Source organism: Perna viridis, chromosome 6, assembly GCF_037379345.1.
Source record: "Perna viridis isolate PV_CMFRI_1.1 ecotype Kerala chromosome 6, ASM3737934v1, whole genome shotgun sequence".
NCBI classification, from domain to species: Eukaryota; Metazoa; Mollusca; class Bivalvia; order Mytilida; family Mytilidae; genus Perna; species Perna viridis.
In genome coordinates, this window is record NC_142450.1 from 34,852,945 (window position 1) to 34,874,841 (window position 21,897).

Here is a 21,897-nt window from a genome sequence, read left to right on the forward strand (position 1 = left end):
AAGTCCCATAATCTAGCAGAGAATCAGGATCAACCAGTTATTTTCTATAACTTTGCCAGGGATAAAACCTAAGGCATTTGACCACTTGATCATCTAAGTTGATAATGGGTGTTAAATTCAATGAATAATAGACATACCTCCAGTCAAAGGTACCAAACCATGGATCTGTTCCAGTAAAACACCATCCATACCACCACCAATAATCATCTGTTACATTCTCATTCACAACGTTCACCTGTACAACATCAACAAATAAAATTGGTTAAAGACAGAAATTGCTGAATTTGTTTAAATAGGAAGTGGATGCCCAACAGGGCTGAAATCGGACATCTAATGCTGGATACCAAACATCAGAAGACTGTGATTAGTAGATGCCAATAAAAGTGTTACAAAAATAATTTCCATACCCACCAGACCAACATTCACAATACTGTATCCTGATTTTCAATATGTCAAATTCAGACAACAAAACTACATAAAGATCTACCAATACATTATTTGATAGAAATATAAAATAAACTGTTAAAGGGTTATCCTTACTATTGTAAGTGTGGTGTTTCTTAAAAAAGACATCTAGAGATCATCTGTTTCTCTTCATTAAAAATTGGTCAGAAATGGCAGAATTTTGTTAAACAGGAAGTAGATGTTCCACATCCCTGAAATCAGATCCCACGATCTGGGACCAATACCAGATGCAGGAGATAAAATGTCAAAAGGATGCAATAAGCAAGTGTTGAGATATGTGTTATGAAAATAATTTCCCTGCTCGACCAACATTTGCTATACTATAACCTGATTTTCACTACGTCAAATTCAGCCAAAATTTTCAAGATCAATGAAGACCACAACTCAGTATATGCAATATACATGTTTTATGGTCCAAAGAATTTGTTGAAGATGGATTATTAGGCTGATTGACAGACATGAGGTTCATTACATAACCCAGATGTGTCAAAACGGGGGATTAATAGTATAACTGTGAAAATTTACCATTCATTACAATTTTTATTTATTGAACAAATACTTCTCTAAAATCACTTTTGTAGTTTCAACCAATGCGTCATGGCATGGTTCACTAATAAATTGAAACAATAATGTCCATAAATTAAAACAACACTTTAGTTATAAGAAACTGATTTGATTTGAAAAGAAACAGTTGTTCATTAAATTAAATGACATACCAGTATCTACTAGTATCATATCTTTAGGCACATAACTTTAAACAATTAATCTGGACAAAAAGAACTAGAAAAAAAATTGCCCGGGTTAAGAGCTTTAAACTTACAATAATTTCTCGAAGTTGGTAGTTAGCCCAGATATCATCGTCGTCAGCATTTACGACACGTAATTTAACTCTAGCCTGGTACTCCTGGTCTGATGCTGTGTTCTCCGGTAAGTTTACTGTAAGTTTCTGCCAAGACCACTGTCGCCAGGCATCAAGCTCAAGTCCACACATTGAAGGTTTTGTCATCTGAGTAACAGATCCATTACAATACATTGGCGAACCAGATGTGAACTGCTCGTTAAAGTCAAATAAGTCCAGTGTAATTTTACATTCATAGTTGGTATCATTATATTTACAGGCCACTGGCACTGTGTTCCAAACATAAACATTAACTGAATCACCACTGGAGACATCTATAGTTCTGGGCCACATCTATAAACATAAAGATTAAACATGGTAGTTATTATTAGGTCACATAAAGGGACCTCACTACATTAAAAATCAGAAAATAAAAAGGAGGTAAAAGTTTAAAACAGTATAATAAAATATCTTAAAATAGAATTGCATTGATAATCTTGATTTTGATTTTAAGTATTTTTATAATTATGCAAAGTTTGAAAAGAAACCTTTTAACCAGTTCTCAGGTTATTATCTGGAAATAACAAAAATGGGGTTGAAAAATATTCAAAACATTGAAAGTAAAAAACTACAAATGAAATCTTTGACAAATCAAACTTGCTCTGCAATTCATAGTAGTTCAGAGTCTGAAAAACATTATTTCTTATCTCAAGTTATTACAGTGAAATCTGTCTAAACATAGCCCTAAATAATGTAAGTGTCAGTCTCTGTAAGAATCAGGCAGTGGGTGAAACATGGTATGAAAGAAACCCATCATTTTGTAATTTAACTAATTGCACCATCAGAATCAAGGAAAAAAGACAATATTTTCCAGATCATGTTAGTGCATTGAGTTATAATTTCATTGAAATGCACTGAGAATGAACATTTCAAGGGCAGATAACTCTGTCAAAAACCTCATTTTTCTAACATTTCATTGACAAATTTCTGAGCAAAGCCAGTGATGTAGAGAACAAATAATGGTCTTTTCAAAAAGTGAAAGTATCCTTGAGTGATATTACATTTTCAGATCGGTGGGGTTTTTACATGCATGTTTCTGATTTTTCCCATTTTGCCCGATTCTTAAAAACACTTACACTTAAACTTGTCTGAACCACACATTTTTGAAAGCTCCTTTAGATCAATCAAAATGTATTTTGAACCTTTGTAAACTGAACACCTCTCTTAACAGAATACATTGTATACTTCAAAAGGGGTTTAGCTTAGACAGGTTTTGCTAAATCTGGAAAGTATCACACATGTTTAATTTTTGATACATATGACTTCTGCTGTGTTTTAAGAAGACTAAGTAATCTAATTTTAGGTTTCACTTGTGATGTGTTGTATGTTTTCTTGTTTCTTAAGTTTACAGATCGATATTTACATCTAATCCAGCAAAGTAGCTCCAACTAGCCATGACAAATGATGTGTTTGATGCACCATGTAACCTCAGACCACATTTGAACTGGAAAAAACAAAATAAATGTACTAAAGTTACTGGAAAATAATACATTTATTACAAATTAAGTCATGGATTGTGAGTAGTTCTTGCAACCCTTCTATTTTTTTTTCATGCTCACCATCTGTTATTGTTGGCTTTCCTCTCTCATTTTTGCAAGTACTTTTTAATTTCTTTGTGCTGTGTACATTTTACTTGTTCTTTGTCTCATCTTTTTTTCAAGGATTCCTCCCTTGCTTAGCATTTACTAGTAGGTTAATAAACTTTTTCTTGGATATTCACACAGAAATGACAAAACTAAAGATGCCAGTGTCAGAGATAATTCATACGAGGAGAAAGTTTTGTAGTTGTCTATTTTCATTGTTTTTAGAGGTTTTATTGGTTAAAAGATACTTAAAATTTATAAATTTATAATATTATGTTTATCAATGTAGAATAAATGAATATTTATATTAGGATAGAAGCGGTACTAAGTAAAAAAACCCACTCTTGGAATGTAGCAGTATTTGCATCATTCTTTGACACATTACATTTTCACTTATAATTAAAAAATGTCTCTTACATGAAAATAACACTAGTCCTTACTTAAGGAGGTAGACCTATGGTAAGGGACACAACTCTTACAAATCATTGGAACGTTTGTATTCACCATTTTAATACAATATCATGTAAGCATCAATGTAACTTGGACTGAATTCATTCTGTTTCCTACGAAAGCTAGAAGGGCTTTGGTGAAATTGAATATAATACAAACATATCACAGATTTCAAGAGTTACGTCCCTTACCCTAGGTCTACCTCCTTAAAATTACAATAAAAAAAAATCACTGAAAATTTCATATCTTCAGTTTACCTTTTTTCAAAATTTTTATATGCATCATTTGAAAAAAAGCACTTTGAATAACTTTCAACCTGTTCTGACTTGGACTGAATTCATTCTGTTTCCTACGAAAGCTAGAAGGGCTTTGGTGAAATTGAATATAATACAAACATATCACAGATTTCAAGAGTTACGTCCCTTACCCTAGGTCTACCTCCTTAAAATTACAATAAAAAAAAATCACTGAAAATTTCATATCTTCAGTTTACCTTTTTTCAAAATTTTTATATGCATCATTTGAAAAAAGGACTGAATAACTTTCAACCTGTTCGTGCTAAGAATGTTTGTGAACAAAATTATGTGCTTAGGACAGAATACTCATACAAAATTTTAATATCATCAAATAGACAACAAAAGACTGACAGAACAGAATAGAGGAGACAGCAATAAAGCTGTACCAAATATAAAATGACTTTGCCCTTGAAGCTGATAAATTTTACCAAAGTTGTAACATTCCGAATTGACAAGTTGTCTGATTGCAGTATAGTTTCTCTCTTGTGAGTCATTGGGTATTTATACATAATGAAACAGCAAGTTTTAACTATGTTTTGTTAGAATATTCTTGTAACCTTAGTATGCTGGCTGTTTCAATTAATCTTCAAAACCACTTACATTTATACCCATTTTCCTCTCTCTGTCTTTCCAATCTGTACTTTTTATCCTTCCATTTGTTTTGATGTCATCTAGCTGGACATTTTCCTTGATCAAAAAGTCTTCATTATCAATTTGCCATAAAACATCATATGTGAACTGATAAAGAAGAGAATCATCCATGTATGAATACCAATACCATCTTCTGTAATATCTACATTCAAACATAAGCTGGTGATCTGGTGAGCTTAAATCATATGTTGGTATCAGAGGGCGTGCATATATGTAACTAATGTAGTCTGCAAGGTTAATATCATCCACTGAAATAATGCAAGAATATACAATGACAATGTTACTTAAAAGTCTACATTCTGGAAAAGAATCACACAAACAAAATGGAAATAGTTGAAATTGGAGTTAAACATACAGTAAAACAAAAAAAAAAACAAAAACAAAAAGAAAAAAAGAAAAAGAAAAAAAAAAAGAAATGTAGCAGTAAAATTAATATATGAAAAATATCTTCATATCAAATGTCCAGTCAACAGGAAGAAATTAATTTATCACACAAAAGTAACTGACAACATATACCTATGATGCTTATCACTACATTTCAAAATTTAAATAATTTCCAGAAAGGGTTCAGACTCAAGTTTTAGCTGAAAACAATGCAAGTGTCAGACATTCAGGTAAACAATAGATACAACTGCCTACAGAGAGTTCTGATTACTTACCAGAAGGCGAAGATGTCGTAGTCTGTATCTCACCAACAGTGCTGGACACAACTCCATACTGGGAACTAGAGGTTGGGCTGATACTACTGGATACTGATTGTGAACTTGATGTCATGGTCAAATAACTACTAGAAACTGATGGTGAAGTGGATGTCATGGTCAAATCACTACTGGATACTGATTGTGAACTTGATGTCACAGTCAAATCACTACTAGAAACTGATGGTGAACTGGATGTCATGGTCAACTCACTACTGGAAACTGATGGTGAACTGGATGTCATGGTCAAATCTCTACTGGAAAGTGATGTTGAACTGGATGTCATGGTCAACTCACTACTGGAAACTGATGGTGAACTAGATGTCATGGTCAAATCACTACTGGAAACTGATGGTGAACTGGATGTCATGGTCAAATCATTTGAACTGCTGTAATAGTTACTTGCACTAAAACTGCTTGAAACTGAAACTGAACTTGATGTCAAAGTCCAATCACTGCTTGAAATTAATCCTGAACTTGATGTCAAAGTCCAATCATTGCTAGAAGTTGATACTGAACTGGATGTCATAATCCAATCACTGCTCAAAGTTGTTGCTGAGCTTGATGGAATAGTCCAATCACTGCTTGAACTTGATGTCATGGTCCAATCACTGCTTGAAATTGATGCTGAACCTGTTGTCTTCGTTGAATCACTGCTCAAAGTTCTTGCTGAGCTTGATTGAATAGTCCAATCACTGTTGGAAACGGACATTGAACTTGATGTCATGATGTCACTGCTGGATACTGATGCTGAACTAGATGGAATAGTCCAATCACTGCTGTAAACTGATGCTGAACTTGATGGCATAGTCCAATCACTGCTGGAAACAGATTCTGAACTTGAAGATATAGTCCAATCACTGCTAGAAAATGATGCTGAACTTGATGGCATAGTCCAGTCACTGCTGGAAACTGATACTGAATTTAATGTCATACCCCAATCACTACTTAAAATTAATGCTGAACTTGAGGGCATAGTCCAATCACTACTGGAAACAGATTCTGAATTTGTTGTCATTGTCCACTCACTGCTAGAAATTGATGCTGAACTTGATGTCATAATCCAATCACTACTTGAAGTTAAGGCTGATTTGGATATCATGGTCCAATTATTAAAAATTGAACTACTCATGCTTTCCACTACAAATAAAAAGAAATGAGCTTTAATTAATATAAAAATAATATATGTTGTGAAGTGGCTCAAATTAGATGTAATAAGAATAATGAATAAGTGAACAATAGCCATGTTTGAAAGGTAAAAAGGTAATAAATACAAATAAAATATAAATAAAACATGAAAATATTGATATGTAAAAATATCAAAATGTAAAAAAGAATATATTCTTTAATATTTTTATGTTTACTTATATTTTATCTGTAATTAGTTCCTTTTTACCTTTTACATGTGGCTATTGTTCACTTATTCATTATTTTAATTAATAGAGGATATATAGGAACTGTATTGCAGAACTATATAGTGACAGCTCATCAATATAGCCTCTGTAAGAAAGTACAAATTTAAGAAGTGTTATTTGAAAGTAGAATCAATCTAGATTTAAGAAAATTAAGAAACTTTACATTTGAAAGCAAAACTAACTACTGGTACTAACAACCTACATTTGGCACTTCAAGCCAAAACTTTTATTAGAAAGTATAAGAAAACCTGTCTAAACCAAACACCTTATGGTCTAAAGGATTTGTTTGATTATGACAAGTTTGTTTGGTTAACACAGGTTCAAAATACATTGCTATTGATATGATAAGACTTCAGGAGATGTCTGGTTTACACAGGTCCCAAACACATTGATATTGATATGATAGGACTTCAGGAGAAGTCTAGTTTATACAGGCTGAAAACACATTGATATTGATATAAGACTTCAGAAGATGTCTTGTTAAACCAGGTTTCCATTTTATCAAGGGTTTCTTTTATACATCCTTCACCCTTTATTATTTAATTAGATAAGAAAACCTGTTTCCACATTAAGCAATTAAGCTTTAAGCATTAATGTACCTGAGTAAGAGAAGTTATCAATAGAAGTGGTCTCTCTAGCTGGTTGTGATGATGTATAGGCTAGGGTAGACATCAAACTCATTGTGGAACTCAATGATTCTGTTTCAATAACAGTTTCATTTTCTAAAACAATGAAAGAACAATGTTTTACAAACAATTCATAATTAATAAATGTATTAAAACTTAATAAAATAGTTAAATTAAAAAAAAATTATAACATTGATTATTTTTTATAATGACCCTAATATTCTTCATTGCTGTAAAATCATATTGCAAATTGTATTTTTTTTGGTGTTTTGTACATTGATAGTGCTGTGATCTGCTTTTTTTGGTGTTTTGTACATTGATAGTGCTATGATCTGTTTTTTTCGGTGTTTTGTACATTGATAGTGCTCTGATCTGTTTTTTTCAGTGTTTTGTACATTGATAGTGCTATGATCTGTTTTTTTTTTTTGTGATTTGTACATTGATAGTGCTATGATCTGTTTTTTTTCGGTGTTTTGTACATTGATAGTGCTATGATCTGTTTTAATTTAACTTTAATAATGAGAATGCATATCAAGAAAGTTTTTATCGCCTCTTTATTTCTATCCACCTTGGTTCAATCTTTTACCCTGCTGGTTATTTGTAAAGTGCCAAAGTGTAATCTTCATTAATCACAATAAAGGCATCTCTTCCCCATTCTCATACTGCCTTTAAAAGTGAAGTACAATTTCTTCCAAAGTATAGTAAATGTATAACATATTTTGACAATAAAGGGTTAAAAAATGTTAACATCTCTTTTTATTTTTAATTCACTGCTCTCACTTGACCTGTTGAATTTTTATATAGACATGACAATACAAAAAAGAATAAAATCTTCTAAAAGTTAGACATCAATCTATCATAATAACAACTTCATATTTTTATTAAATGCTTACCTAAACAGTGTCGTAATAAACATAGATACCATGGGTCTTGTCGTAAGTAGTATATATCATATCCATTACATTTCTTGACTGGTACACTTGAGCTTCTAGAACATGATGAGTCGTGATTGGCTACACATGCTTCTAGATAGGTTATCTCCCCTTCTGTGTCTGGCATAGTTCCTATAAAATATGACACTCACTAAAGAATATTGTAAATAATCAAATCATTACAAATTTCTCTCTATCCTTAACCAGAAGCACTTTGCTGTGTATTTTTTTAATGTTTTTTCCCCATTCAATCTATCTTTCAAACAATTTTACTTTGTAACTTTTTGTCAAAGTATATTGTAACCTTCATTGATAACCATAAAAAATATTAGTGACAAAAAAATGTTGTACAAACAAAACTGAGACATCTCCTGCCTGTTGAAACATGATCTCTGTTTTTTATGTCTCCACCCACTTTGGTAGGGAGACAAATCCTAATAAATTAACTTGTCAGCACAATGCCTCTGAATTTCTGAACCAAATTTTACAAAATGTTGTATGTAGCAAGAACATTATATGTTGTTGTGCATATAACCAGGAAATTTTGATCTCCTAATTTTTGTAGGAGTTATGGCCCTTTGAATTTGCCAAAAAATCCTAATAAATTACTTTGTCAGTGCAACTTTCTGAAACTGTTGAACCAAATTTTACTAGGAAATTTCAATCCCCAATATTAGGAGTTATTACCCTTTGAACTTAGAAATTTCATATATTTTTGCAGACAAAAACAAACTTTTATTTAATATTTGATAGTTGTTATGGGTACATATGAATGACACAGATAAAGAATTGTAATGTAGCAATGCCAATGCAACTATACACTAAATATCATTGAACTAGCATGAGTAGTTCATGTCAAAGTTGCCTTATCAGTGAACTCAATATTAAAAAAGATTTAAGTCAATAAACCATGACTGAAGGACATACAAATGGAACAGATATGGAACTGTGATGTAGAGTTGCTAATGCAACTGCATACTAAGTAAGAATGACCTAGCACAAGTGATTCATGTTAACTGACCTAATATGGAAACTTTATCAAAGTAAAGTCTAAACCAGAAAATTCCAAGTTAATAGATTGTAACTACAGGAATGTATGCATGAAACATATAGAATTGCAGTGAAGTGATGCTTGTGCAACAGCATAATCAATATAACTGACCTAGCACAAGTGGTCCATAATAAACTGACCTAATCAGAAAACTTACATACAATTGTATTGTGGATGCCAATGCAGCAAAAGTAATACCATAGTCTTGCTATCCCTGATTTTTATTGAAGGCAAGACAAAAAATTTGGAAATTGAGCAATGCTATGATACAAACGTTTCTAGGTTTACAGAATCATGACCAAAGAATACATTAGAAGTTCTTTATGTTGCTAAGGTATAGGGTTCAAATAGCTATACAATATACACCATTGTCTTGTTTGTTTTTTTACATTTTTTGAGGGGTCATTTATTACATACCTTTTACCCAGACAGGTCTAGAGGAACCACACTGTCCAGGTACAACAGGAGTTGTAGCCAGATTATAATCCCCCTCCATTCTAAACCATCCTTCTGAGTATGAATACAGACATTCTGATGTAGAGTATGGATCATAGTAGTCAGCATGTGTAGTGTTGTCATAGGACATAACTGTGTAGTTGTCACATGGATCAATTGAAAGCTCTGAAATAAAACATTAACCAATATCAGGTTAAAGTGAGTATATGGTGATTGATTGCTCTATTAGTATACTAGTATTTATAATTCCTTATAAAATCTACTTTATTGATCAAGAACTATAACTCTTTTTTGTGTAGATAGGGTTGGGGTTTCCACCAGAGTACTTGCTTATTTGTTGCTTCTCATAAGGATTGACTTATAATATCTCAAAAACAAGTTAAAAACCCTAATAATTAATTATAACCACTAACCAGAAAGTAGCACTAGTATATTCAGATACAAAATATATATTTTAATAGAAATTTATGTTGAAAATAGAGAAAGAATCTAGAAAATTTTTATTTTCAGAAAACGCTTTTAACCTACCCATACAGTAACGTCCACATTCATTCATGTTGTTTGGAAGATAAGCAACACTAGAATCATTACATTTCATTACATAGACATCCCATGATGATTCACATGAAGAATCATTTCCTGCCATACAAGCTTTCATTGTTGTCATCTCACCGTAACTGGTAGGAGAAGTACCTGACAAAAGTAAGGAAAAAGATGACAATTTTTTAGCAAAAATTCAACACGCATTCCTTTGACTCTTTATCAATGGAAGTCAACTTTAAAGCTAAAATTGTGGAAGGCAAACAGCGGCTGTCTGTTGTACATTCATATATGTTTTGACAGTCAACCATGGAGTTAGTTTGACTCACTGGTTTTGCTGACTGACTCAACTCCTGTCATTCCATACATTTAGAAATAAAGAGGGAGAGCCAAACTGATATAAGCTTCTCTGTCAAGAAAGGCTAGTTCTCATTGTAAACAGGAGTGGTCTAGTAAATCAATTCACTTATTTTACAGAAAAAAAGAGATCCTTACAATAATTATTCAGAACTTGGTTTGCTACATAATTTGAATTAAACGAAAAGTATTCAAACATTTAAAAATGCAAGACGGCTATATGTTTTCAAATGTCTCTTGAGAATAATATAGTAGGGTCTCATGATCAAGGTTTGTACTTTTAATAGTATGTATCTAAACTACAAATTAAAGTCCATTCACCAAGTTAGGAATTGATTAAGGATTTCAGGTGACAAGGAGTGAAGAAAAATAACATCAAACAGAGCAAGGCAAATTGTTTTTGTAGTAATTGGAGAACAATAGAATTTCATCAAGTAAAAAAATTAAGATTTTTTTTTCAAAATATAGGGGGCATATTTTGAGCATTTACTCCTTGATTTTGACATTGAAATTGTTAAGACAGACAGACAGATACACACATATCACTAATAAACCTCACCATCTCAGGATGGGGGAAATCAAACTTACCATTGAACCAGATAGGATTCCATGATCTACACTGTCTGGCTTGTACAGGTTTAGTGACGAAATTTTCATCATGAGAAAATCCATACCAACCAGTAGAATACATCATTGTCATGAAATCATCACATGTTGAATACTGGTCAGGATAAATACCAGGCTGGAGAATGGAGTCTGGGGACCGACCAAAGTTACCATCTATGTGATAATGGTCCATGTCATTACATGGTCTATCCCAGGTTTGGGTCCAAACTGGGTCCTTTGGTTCTATAAAATAAGATAACACCTGAATAATCTGATATATGTTTAAATGTACAGTTCCTGTCTTTTAATTTCAAATTTAATCCTAGCATTGACTCAGAAAGGCAGGGGCCATGGGCAAAAGGCAAATTGAAACTTAAAATTCTCATTAAGGTTAACTACAGGGTTTTATTAAAATGTTACATTAAGAACTGGCCCATTCAAATCTTGAATATCTGTAAAAATGCTGAAAAAAAAAAGTTTCCTAACCACTGCCTTGCTACCACCACCCTTGTACAAATTGGTTTACTTAAGTTTTGGTCCAACAAGATCTTGTGTAAGTCTTACCTTATCCAATGTCAAAGATAGACAGTAACCATGTGTTGTATTTTTGGTAGGATTTAGCTGTTGGGAGCAGTTGACATTTGCACCATACTCTGATTTATTATTACAAGACCTGACAATAGAAAACTAACCTAGACAATATCTACCACACATTCCTCTTGGCCTCAGGTAGAAAATGTTAAATGCTCCACATTTCATTACAGGGACACTCCAGCTGTACTGGCATGGATCATATCCAGATATCTCACAAGCAGTCATATATCCTATTTTTTTGTCTTTTGTAGGGAAAGATCCTGTAGAAATACACCAATCAATGATTTAATCATCATATCATCTATGTCTAGAGAAGACAACCTCTCATGTTCAACATAGAAGTGACAAGAATGATTTGTTCACAGAACAAATTAAAACAGACAATAAGGAAATGATCAAGACTTATTACATGGTAACTGCAAATATACCTTTTTCATATTCCCAAATTTGACTCCATTTTTTAAGATTTCAAGCAAAGGAAAGTAGCTTTTTCATATTCCCAAATTTGACTCGATTTTTTAAGATTTCAAGCAAAGGAAAGTAACTTTCTAGTAACTGCAAATATACCTTTTTCATATTCCCAAATTTGACTCCATTTTTTTCGATTTCAAGCAAAGGAAAGTAACTTTCTAGTAACTGCAAATATACCTTTTTCATATTCCCAAATTTGACTCGATTTTTTACGATTTCAAGCAAAGGAAAGTAACTTTCTAGTAACTGCAAATATACCTTTTTCATATTCCCAAATTTGACTCCATTTTTTAAGATTTCAAAGCAAAGGAAAGTAACTTTTTAATAACTGCAAATATACCTTTTTCATATTCCCAAATTTGACTCCATTTTTTAAGATTTCAAAGCAAAGGAAAGTAACTTTCTACATTTTTGTAATCCAACAGTCTGGTTTTCTGTCAAACTGGAGCAATGGACTTCAAATTAAAATATTTATTAGAGCTGAAGTAAGTACTTGGATACTTTTAAATAACTTATTTCAAACCATTCAGGTACTTACCAAAGTGAAAATAGTTTAAGTTTTCAAGAAAAATGTTAATTGTTTTCACTTTCCCCAATGGGACTGTCAACCAGTTTGTCATGTATTGGTGGGTTATGAAAAACTTGCTAAAATGGTTTGGGATCCGTAAATATGAAAAAGGACTATTTTTTTCTGAGATTTTATTCCTACCTTATCAGTCGTGTACTTAACTACAAAGTAGTCCTAGTGCATACTCAATATATAACTTTTGTTCTACTTCAAGCAGTGCCTCATGGAAGTATATGTCACATGTGCTTATGAACTAAACCATGGTTACAACAGAAGGGTCTACAGTGCAATCATTACCAATGACCTTCTGACAGTTTTGAATAAATGACCTTTTTATTTTGAATTTAAAACAAGTTGTTTTTGTAAATTTATAAACAGATAACTCCAGCTTATATCCATTTTTGTGTAGAAAACAGACTTTAAAAAAAAAAAAAACCAACAATACTCATTGGTTTACATAGTACCTTGAATGAGTAAAATTCTTAAAAGGAACAAATTTTGTATTAAAGTAGACACCAACAGACAGGAAATAGAGGTAGACCTTGAGAAACAGGGAAAAAGTAAGGATAGTAATAAATGAACATTTGAACAACCTGGAAGGAAACTGATAGGACAGCTACGCAAAGATTCAAATGGATGGAAATAGTTCAAATTTAGGCACCACAGGGCATGAAAAGGATAGGTAGGTAGGTATCACATAAATGTACAAAGTTATACTTGATTTAATTTGTTAACATACGAGCCTAGCACTGAACAGAGAGAAGAGAAGATGTAAAGTAAGGTAAAGAATGGGATACCTGCCCACTTTATAAAACAGTACTATTTTCTTTTGTAACCTCACCTTTCATCCATATAGGAGTGGAATAGCCACAATGATATGGACCTACAGGTTTGTTATACAATCCATAGTCTCCTTCAAAACTATACCATCCCTCATTTAACCAGTCACAGCTGCTCATGTACATATAGTCAGTCACATTATCAGCATGTCGACTCTCATCATAGTCAATAATGGTGAAGTTAGAACATGGATCTATGTCTTGTTCTGAAAAAAAAAAAAAAAAATCAAAAGAAATATTTTATGGTATATTTACATCTCATTATGTCTTCAACTACAGTTCTTCACTGTGTATTACTAAGAGTAAGAGAGGCAAAATTAATATTACATTGAGTCAGTGGGAGTTTTTTCCTTTTTTAATTCGAAGAATCAAGTAAATACGAATTACAAAAACATTTTAACATGGTATGATAAAAATAACCCTATTGATATTTATGACATCTTAGCATTCTTTTCATGGTTTGGTGTAGACAGGTCGGCAAATTATTAAGACAGGTTTGGTATCTATTCAGTGTAATTTTAGATAAGTTATCACCTTTATGGTTATTTAAGTTTTAATTTAAACAGTTAAGCACTTCATTGTATTACAGGGTTTGTCTTATACAGGTAAGCAGAGTATTCTGGGGTAAGCTTTTATAGCACAAGTTTCAATTAATGACATCAATCTATTCTCTTAAAATCAATAAGACAAAGCTACAGGTACGAGGATACAATTAATTTCGTAGTGCATTTCAACAGACCCATCTTGACACATAAAATAAATTCCACCGCTTCAAACTCATTCAAACTTCACCAATATGGAAACATGTATAAAAGCAGATTTCCATAAGAGTGCCAGAAAAATTCACCATCATTTTTTATTTTTAGCAACTTTGCTTCAGAGACCCCGTAGATATGAAGTGACCACTGCCAAATGTCCTAAATTTTGACCTTCTTTCATAGGACCAAATCACAACTTCCACATAAAATTACAGAATGAAAAAAAATCTCTTGTAAATTTGATCCTTGCCCTACATTTCTGCAATTAATACTAAGCAATAAAGTTTATGACAGCAAAGAAAAAAAATCAGGAAGAAACACACTAAAAAAAAGAAACTATATACTCATACAACGAAAAGTCGAGGGGAATTAATTGTGATCTCGAACCTACATACCTATACAATATCTGCCACAATCATACTCATATGGTACTGGTTTTAAATGAGCTACATTAAAATCTCCACAATTCATAACTGAAACATTCCAGCTGTGATAACAGTCAGAATCATTGACCACCATACAGGCTGTCAAGTTAGATAACTCTCCATACTGGGTAGGATAAATACCACCTGGAATAAAATAGAAATTATAGTCAGAATTAGTGACCACAATACAAACAGTTAGATATCTCTCCTAGTACTGAGTAGAATAAATATTATCTGGATAGAATTGCAAAAAATGATATTTCTGATAGGTATGGAGCATTAGTCACATCCTTTCTTTGTTTTGCTCTGAAGCATGAGTGACCAAAATCATTCTACTGGAAGTGATATATTTTATAATTCAGATGCACAATAAGTGTGAAGCCATTACAAATAACAAGTTCATCTCTTATACAGGCAAAGCCTAAGATATAATTAAATAGAAAATGTTTGAAAAATTCTAAACCACACATCATTTCTCCTCTATTTGTATCCTATAACACATTAAAAACAAATAAAAATAATTTTAAATCAATCACTGAGAGTTTGATAACAGTCTGACAGGAAGTAATCTACTGGGCTGGGCAAACACTGTAACTAAACTTTGGTCAGCTGGTGAATGGTTACCAGATCAATCACTGAGAGTTTGATAACAGTCTGACAGGAAGTAATCTACTGGGCTGGGCAAACTTAGGTCAGCTGGTGAATGGTTACCAGATCAATCACTGAGAGTTTGATAACAGTCTGACAGGAAGTAATCTACTGGGCTGGGCAAACACTGTAACTAAACTTAGGTCAGCTGGTGAATGGTTACCTGTTTTAATAGTCAAGAATGATGTGCTGGAAATTTTTACACCAGAAGAATCAACTCTTATACAGTCATAATCTAAAATTTAGGACTCTAGTCTCCCAACTTGGTAAATTTGATAAAAAAGAAGAAAAAAGTTTCTAGACAAAACAAAATCAAATACACGTGTGTACTTTTTTTATGTGTAAAAATCCAAAATCTTTCCATCAGGCACATCACTCTTATCATGTCATCCTTTTACAGGTTACAAACTAAACACAAAGGTAGATACCTAGGCAACTCCTTTGAAATTGATTAATAAAAAAGCTGTTTTTAGTGGTTGTTAGAAGATAAACTTAACATTTATAATTCTGCCTTAAAGATTCGAATGATAAGACAGTATTCTCCTTACCATCAAGCCATATTGGTGATGTTGTCCCACAGTCGCCTGATTTTACTGGCCATGTAGGAATATCTTCTCCCCCATTAAATCTGTACCAATCTTCATATGATATATCATAATTATCTATATGCCACTGATTATCACAGTTCTGTCTGTCTCCATCCTGTCTGGTATAGTTCACACTCCTCTCAAACTGACTTGATACTACACGATGATTGTGACAGGGAACATCCCATGGAATATCACCAGATTCTGAAATATAGAATACAAAAACATCATGAACTAGAGTCTTTCATGCTACTCTGAAACTGCCTGTGATGCATTTAGTGGAATTGACCAATTTACAAAGGAAATAGCTCAAACTTTTTACTTAAGTTTGAAATTGCCTGGTTAAACCAAAAAACCAGGTGTAATAACAAGACAACAGTCACATTCAGAATACCTACTGATCTTCATGGCCAGGTTTTCAAAAGATTTATCCACTGAACAAAATGTTTCCACTGGATAAGTCTAATACAATCTATACAAGTTATCCACAAATAAAGTTTTGAACAGCTGAATCCTGGAAGCTATCCCAAGGTGCTTACAAATGTTTACAATTTCGACTGAGTTAATAGTCAATAGAAAAGAAAAGACATGTTTCTTTCATTCCTGTTATCAGTCTCACACTACTCATGTGGGAGATTTTTATGTAAAAATTCAGTTACTGGTATATAGTAATTCTAACCAAAAACCTCTCAAAAATCTAACATTTTTATGTGAGAGATTCTAAATTTTTCATTGATTATGTGTGAGTTATCCCCATAATATGGGAGGGTTAAAAAGGTTGTCTTATTTAAACCGTATTCCAGTAAATGAGTAATACAAGTTATTAAATGGATTCATTAGTTACTTGCCTAGACAGTATCGCCCACAGTTGCCCGATGATTGTAGATAATAAATGCTGTAGTCTCCACATTTCATTGTTGGTATGTCCCAAGTATAGGAACAATACATATCAGAATACATAGAGTCTGATTCACAGGCTTTAACATACTTTAGTTCTCCCTCTACTGTAGGAAAGGTGTCTGGAAATAGATCAATTTACATAAATTACTTATGAACAAGCAAAGATTTAAAAAGAATAATGCCTTGTTGTATTTTACAGTGAATAATATAGTTAATTTCAGGGAATAGAGGTAGTTTTCCATTGACTGAATGACCATTACCCGATGAAATGTCTGAGGCAGTCAACTGGCAGATATCAACTTTTTTTCATTTCATATGTATTTCAATCTTCAATTTAAGTTTGATAGAAAGTTTAATCTCTTTTGCCAGTTATCCAGTTAACAACCTTAAGAAGCTCATCAAATAATTGTCTTTTAACAGTTAAGCCATATCTTTATCATACCATTAATCCAGACAGTACTGTAGGACCCACATGTTCCTGTACTAGTGGGAGAAGTAGCCAGACTGTAGTTTCCTTCAAATTTATACCATCCAGGACTAAAACTTGTTGATTCACAGTGATGTGTTGTGGTTGTATGACTGTAGTCTGAGTGACGTGATTTGTCATACTCTATGGATGTGTAGTTATAACATGGGTCAGCTTGTGGCTCTGTAAAATTCAATAATATCAGTAAAATCTTCACCATTTAAATACAATACAGTAAATTACAAAATTTTGTCAGTGAAATTAGTTAAACAAGATTGCAGTTACAGTAATTGTAACACAACACTTGATTCTTTTAAAGGAAGAAGGATTTCACTGACATCACAAAATTTAAAAATTTCATTTTCATTTAGCTCAAAAATAGAAAAAATGCAACAAGCACACAATCATTTCTGAATTCACTGTGGCCTGTACAAAAAGGCAAAAGGCAAAGTAAAAATGTCAAAATTTTATTTAATGTTTCCTTAAACAGAACTCATAATCCTGTACATGGTAGAATATTTCCAGTATTTCATCATCACAGATTTCCAAAGATACAGAAACCTGTTAATATGGTGGATGATGAAATTCATCAATTACTATGGAAACCTACCAGTGCAATATCTTCCACATCCATTGATGTTTGAATTCAGATAGAATGCATTGTAACCATGGCAATGCATAACATAAACATCCCAGGATTGTTCACAGTTAGAATCATTCCCCATCTTACAGGCTTTCATTACAGCTGTCTCTCCATATTCTGTTGGATAGGTACCTATAGGAAAGAATAGAGCCAGAGTAAGTCTTCATCAAGCTATTAAAATCTTATATATACAGTTATTTATTTAATTTTTGTTAGATTCATTTGAAAAAAAAAATGACCCAGGCTGTCACTGGGATCACTTCACCTTACAAGGTTTTTAAAGATTGATGGGAGATAGTTGTGAGGAAAACTCATAATTGCAGTTTTATAATACTACATGATAATTTACAAATCCATTGGCTGTTAAGCTTTCAAAACAAAAATGCTTGAGATTTGGCAAAAATTTGAAAGATCAAAGAAAAATGCCAAATTAGCTTCAAAATGTGTGAGGGTTGGCACTATTGCAAATAGGACTGAAAAACATACCTTCTGCCCATATAGGATACCATGACCCACACTGTCCTTGGTCTGGGGTCGAGGTCAGGAGATTTTCATGGCTGCCAAATCTGTACCATTCTGTCATGTGAATACCATCCATGTGGTAATTATAGTAACCATCACATTTGCCATTATCTCCTGGCTGTAGCCTATTATTGACCAATCGGTTGATGTTACTATTTATAGATGAGTATGACCAACATGGTTGGGTCCAGGATCTTTCCCAGGTTGTATTTAAAGCCTCTGTAAATAACAAGGAATATGGAATAATCTATGAAATATTTCATGGTGTTCTCTCATTCTCAATTATATACTAGCTCAAAATTGTAACAGGAAATATCTGTCAGCTTACTCATTCATCCGATTTTCAATATGAAGTGACATCTTCCAACTAAAGGTTCTTATTAGCATGACTCACCCACTTGGTACATTTTTCGGCTTTCAATGGCAATAAATCTAACAAGGTGTGGTCCTACAACTATGATCTGATGGGCCCTTTTAGAGATATTATTATCTATGATAATTTCATTAACTGAAAGTTTCTTACTAACAATTAAAACTGCCAATACAAAACATAATTTTTCAACTTTGACCCAAAGAAGACTTTTAAGGACAATATCTCTACAACTTTGACCCAAAGAAGACTTTTAAGGACAATATCTCTACAACTTTGACCCAAAGACGACTTTTAAGGACAAAATCTCTACAACTTTGACCCAAAGAAGACTTTAAAGGACAAAATCTCTACAACTTTGACTCAAAGAAGACTTTTAAGGACAATATCTCTACAACTTTGACCCAAAGAAGACTTTTAAGGACAAAATCTCTACAACTTTGACCCAAAGAAGACTTTTGTAGGCCTTACTGAAAAGACTATTTTATCAATAAAAATTTATTTGTAGTATTATTGTTTTTAAGATATTGGCTTAAACCTTAAAAAAAAATCACCTTTCAAGATGGATTCAAATGTAGATTTTTGTGGACCTCATCAATTTTTTTTTCATCAATTGAAAGATTTGTTCTATAACTTAAGTGTCACTCTGTAAGAATCAGTCAGTAGGTGAAACATGCTTTGAAAACACCAATCATTTTAACATTTTAATTTTAGCATTTGAATCAAGGAAAAAAGAACATTTTCCATATCAATTTGGTAAATTGAGTTAAAATTTCATTTAATTGCACAGAAAATAAATATTTCAAGGGCAGATAACTCATTTTTACTCGGAAGTCACGTTAGTGGCTCTGAGTATTGTAAGTATAAGAATGACAAAAGGGCTTCTGGCAGATAACTTCACGGACCGAAATGCTTTCTTCAAATTAATGCGTGATTCTCTTTTAAACTTTAAATATTTCACCGATATTCAAAATGAATGATATTTCAAACATTTTATGTGTTAATTTTCAGCTAAATATTGTCAAACTGGTAAATCGAGACGCCAAACTATTTTTGCGCTTGGCCGCGTGGTAATTTCAAAGAATATAGTTAATAGCCAATACAATTTAATTGGAGTTATCTCTCTTTGGGTGGTGTTGGATTTTAACTATGCCCTGTGAATGGTATTATAATCAAAATAATTTTATCAAGAAGCATCACAATCAACAATCAACATCATCAGCTGCCTTTTTTCAAGTTTAAGGTCTCAAGAACGTAAACAAATGCAATAATCTTATTTTCACGATATTTGTGTACATCTGTTTTGTTTTGCTGCAAGTTGCAAGGGAGCTATGGGTTCAACACCAAAACATTCTCAAACCTTAGTCTATGTCATGACCGGCACTCTAGCACATTGCTTAAAAAATAAACATCGGGAGCCTATTTTGCAGGTTGCACACCAAGCGACTTCCGAGTTTCAGCACCTTTGGTGCTTTGATTCTAACATTCTATTGAAAACTTCCTGAACAAATCCAATGATGCAAAGATCCAACAATGGTCTTTTCAAAAAGAGGAAGCATCCTTCAGTGAAATTATATTGTCAGATCAGTGGGGTTTTGACATGCATGTTTCTGATTTTTCCAATTTTGCCTAATTCTTACAAAAACTTACACTTAAACAAGGAGTCATCCTAAAATTTGGACTTCCAGCGACTCTTATAGAGGTCTTCAAACCAACTTCTTGTCATAGAAACTTTTTTTCTCCTTTTATGATATCAATTCAATTGGCTGCTATTTATTTCAGCAACTTACAATCTGTCTTACATCTAATTTGTAGTAAAGGGACTTATTCCCAGCAGTTTATTTTCAGGATTTTTTTCTCTCACAAAAATAAGTCAGTTTATAGTATTCTAGAAGAATGTAAGCCTACAAACAAATTCCTTTTGTTTTTAGATCAAATAATAAAGACTCTCTTTACCTAAACTATATCTGCCACACATTCCTTGTGATTTAAGATACATGATATTAAAGCCATCCCTTACCTAGACAGTATCTGCCACACATTCCTTGTGGTTTAAGGTGCATGATATTGAAGGAGCCACATTTCTTTACAGGAACAGTCCAGCTGTAAGAACAAGGGTTTGTGCTTCCACCCTGACAGGCTTTCATATAAGTAGTTTCTTGATCATTTTCTGGTTGCTGTCCTGTAAAAAAATCATTACTTCATTTCAGACATTTCCTTAAAGATGGTGAAGGTAACACACAAAATTTATGCTAAATAAATATATTTCACGAAAAAAGGAAATAATATTGATTTCAAACCTTTACTACCTTAGGGTAAATAATAAGAAGATACAATAAATAGTACAGTGGTACAGACTCCATTGGGCACAGATGCGATCAAGATAATTTTACTAACACTACCAGACAAAATAATGACTGACGTGACCATCCACAGTAATTTTTTGTTTTGACTGATTACAAACACAAAAGATCTCAATCAACCCATTTATCTGTCTTTGAAAAATCCATTTTGTCCACCGCAATGGTAAAACATGTTGAATCAGTCATTTTTTGTGTCATTTTGGACTACAAGCCATACTGGTACAGTGAGATACAGGCAACACACGAGGCACTCACAAGGGCAAGGGATGATGCAGAACTAAATAACAGTCAGGAAAATAACATCAAACTCCAAAAGTGCAAGGCCAAACATCTAAGAACAAAGATTGAATGTCAAAGGAAAGGGTGGAGAGAGAAAACATCATCTATGGATATGGAAAAAGATACAAAAAAGCTTTGGAACTTGACAAAAGCACTGAATGATGAGGGAAGCAAAGGTGAAAAGATCACACTAGAAGTTAGGACAAAGAACTATAGGGAAAGTGGCAGCAAATGAATTTGCTAAGGCTATGAGAAAGAAAGCAACACTGATATACCACCATCATGGAAAAAAAAAGTAAGAACTGAATTGAGAGAAAGATCAAAGGTGCCAACACATGAACTTATGCAGAGAGATATCACCATGTTTGAGATGAAGGCAGCCATCAGAAAAATGAAAATGAAAAAGGCACCAGGTCCAGATAGCATCACCAATGAAATGC

General features: G+C 32.8%; 1 protein-coding gene across 1 annotated transcript in view; it reads right to left on the reverse strand.

The window, feature by feature from the left end:
- Positions 1 to 21,897, reverse strand: part of LOC148614705 (uncharacterized) — a 128,834-nt gene that overhangs the window by 10,822 nt on the left and 96,115 nt on the right. The window contains exons 85-103 of the mRNA XM_088588972.1: positions 20,836 to 20,997; positions 18,410 to 18,664; positions 17,891 to 18,055; positions 17,257 to 17,463; positions 16,763 to 16,933; positions 15,876 to 16,118; positions 14,650 to 14,823; positions 13,499 to 13,702; positions 11,717 to 11,878; positions 11,007 to 11,267; positions 10,050 to 10,214; positions 9,483 to 9,686; positions 7,976 to 8,146; positions 7,056 to 7,178; positions 5,003 to 6,181; positions 4,293 to 4,591; positions 2,727 to 2,807; positions 1,286 to 1,657; positions 138 to 235 (exon numbers count right to left, since the gene is read on the reverse strand). Coding sequence (XP_088445098.1) covers positions 138 to 235; positions 1,286 to 1,657; positions 2,727 to 2,807; positions 4,293 to 4,591; positions 5,003 to 6,181; positions 7,056 to 7,178; positions 7,976 to 8,146; positions 9,483 to 9,686; positions 10,050 to 10,214; positions 11,007 to 11,267; positions 11,717 to 11,878; positions 13,499 to 13,702; positions 14,650 to 14,823; positions 15,876 to 16,118; positions 16,763 to 16,933; positions 17,257 to 17,463; positions 17,891 to 18,055; positions 18,410 to 18,664; positions 20,836 to 20,997 — 4,696 coding nt within the window. The remainder of the gene's footprint in view (positions 1 to 137; positions 236 to 1,285; positions 1,658 to 2,726; positions 2,808 to 4,292; positions 4,592 to 5,002; positions 6,182 to 7,055; positions 7,179 to 7,975; positions 8,147 to 9,482; positions 9,687 to 10,049; positions 10,215 to 11,006; positions 11,268 to 11,716; positions 11,879 to 13,498; positions 13,703 to 14,649; positions 14,824 to 15,875; positions 16,119 to 16,762; positions 16,934 to 17,256; positions 17,464 to 17,890; positions 18,056 to 18,409; positions 18,665 to 20,835; positions 20,998 to 21,897) is intronic.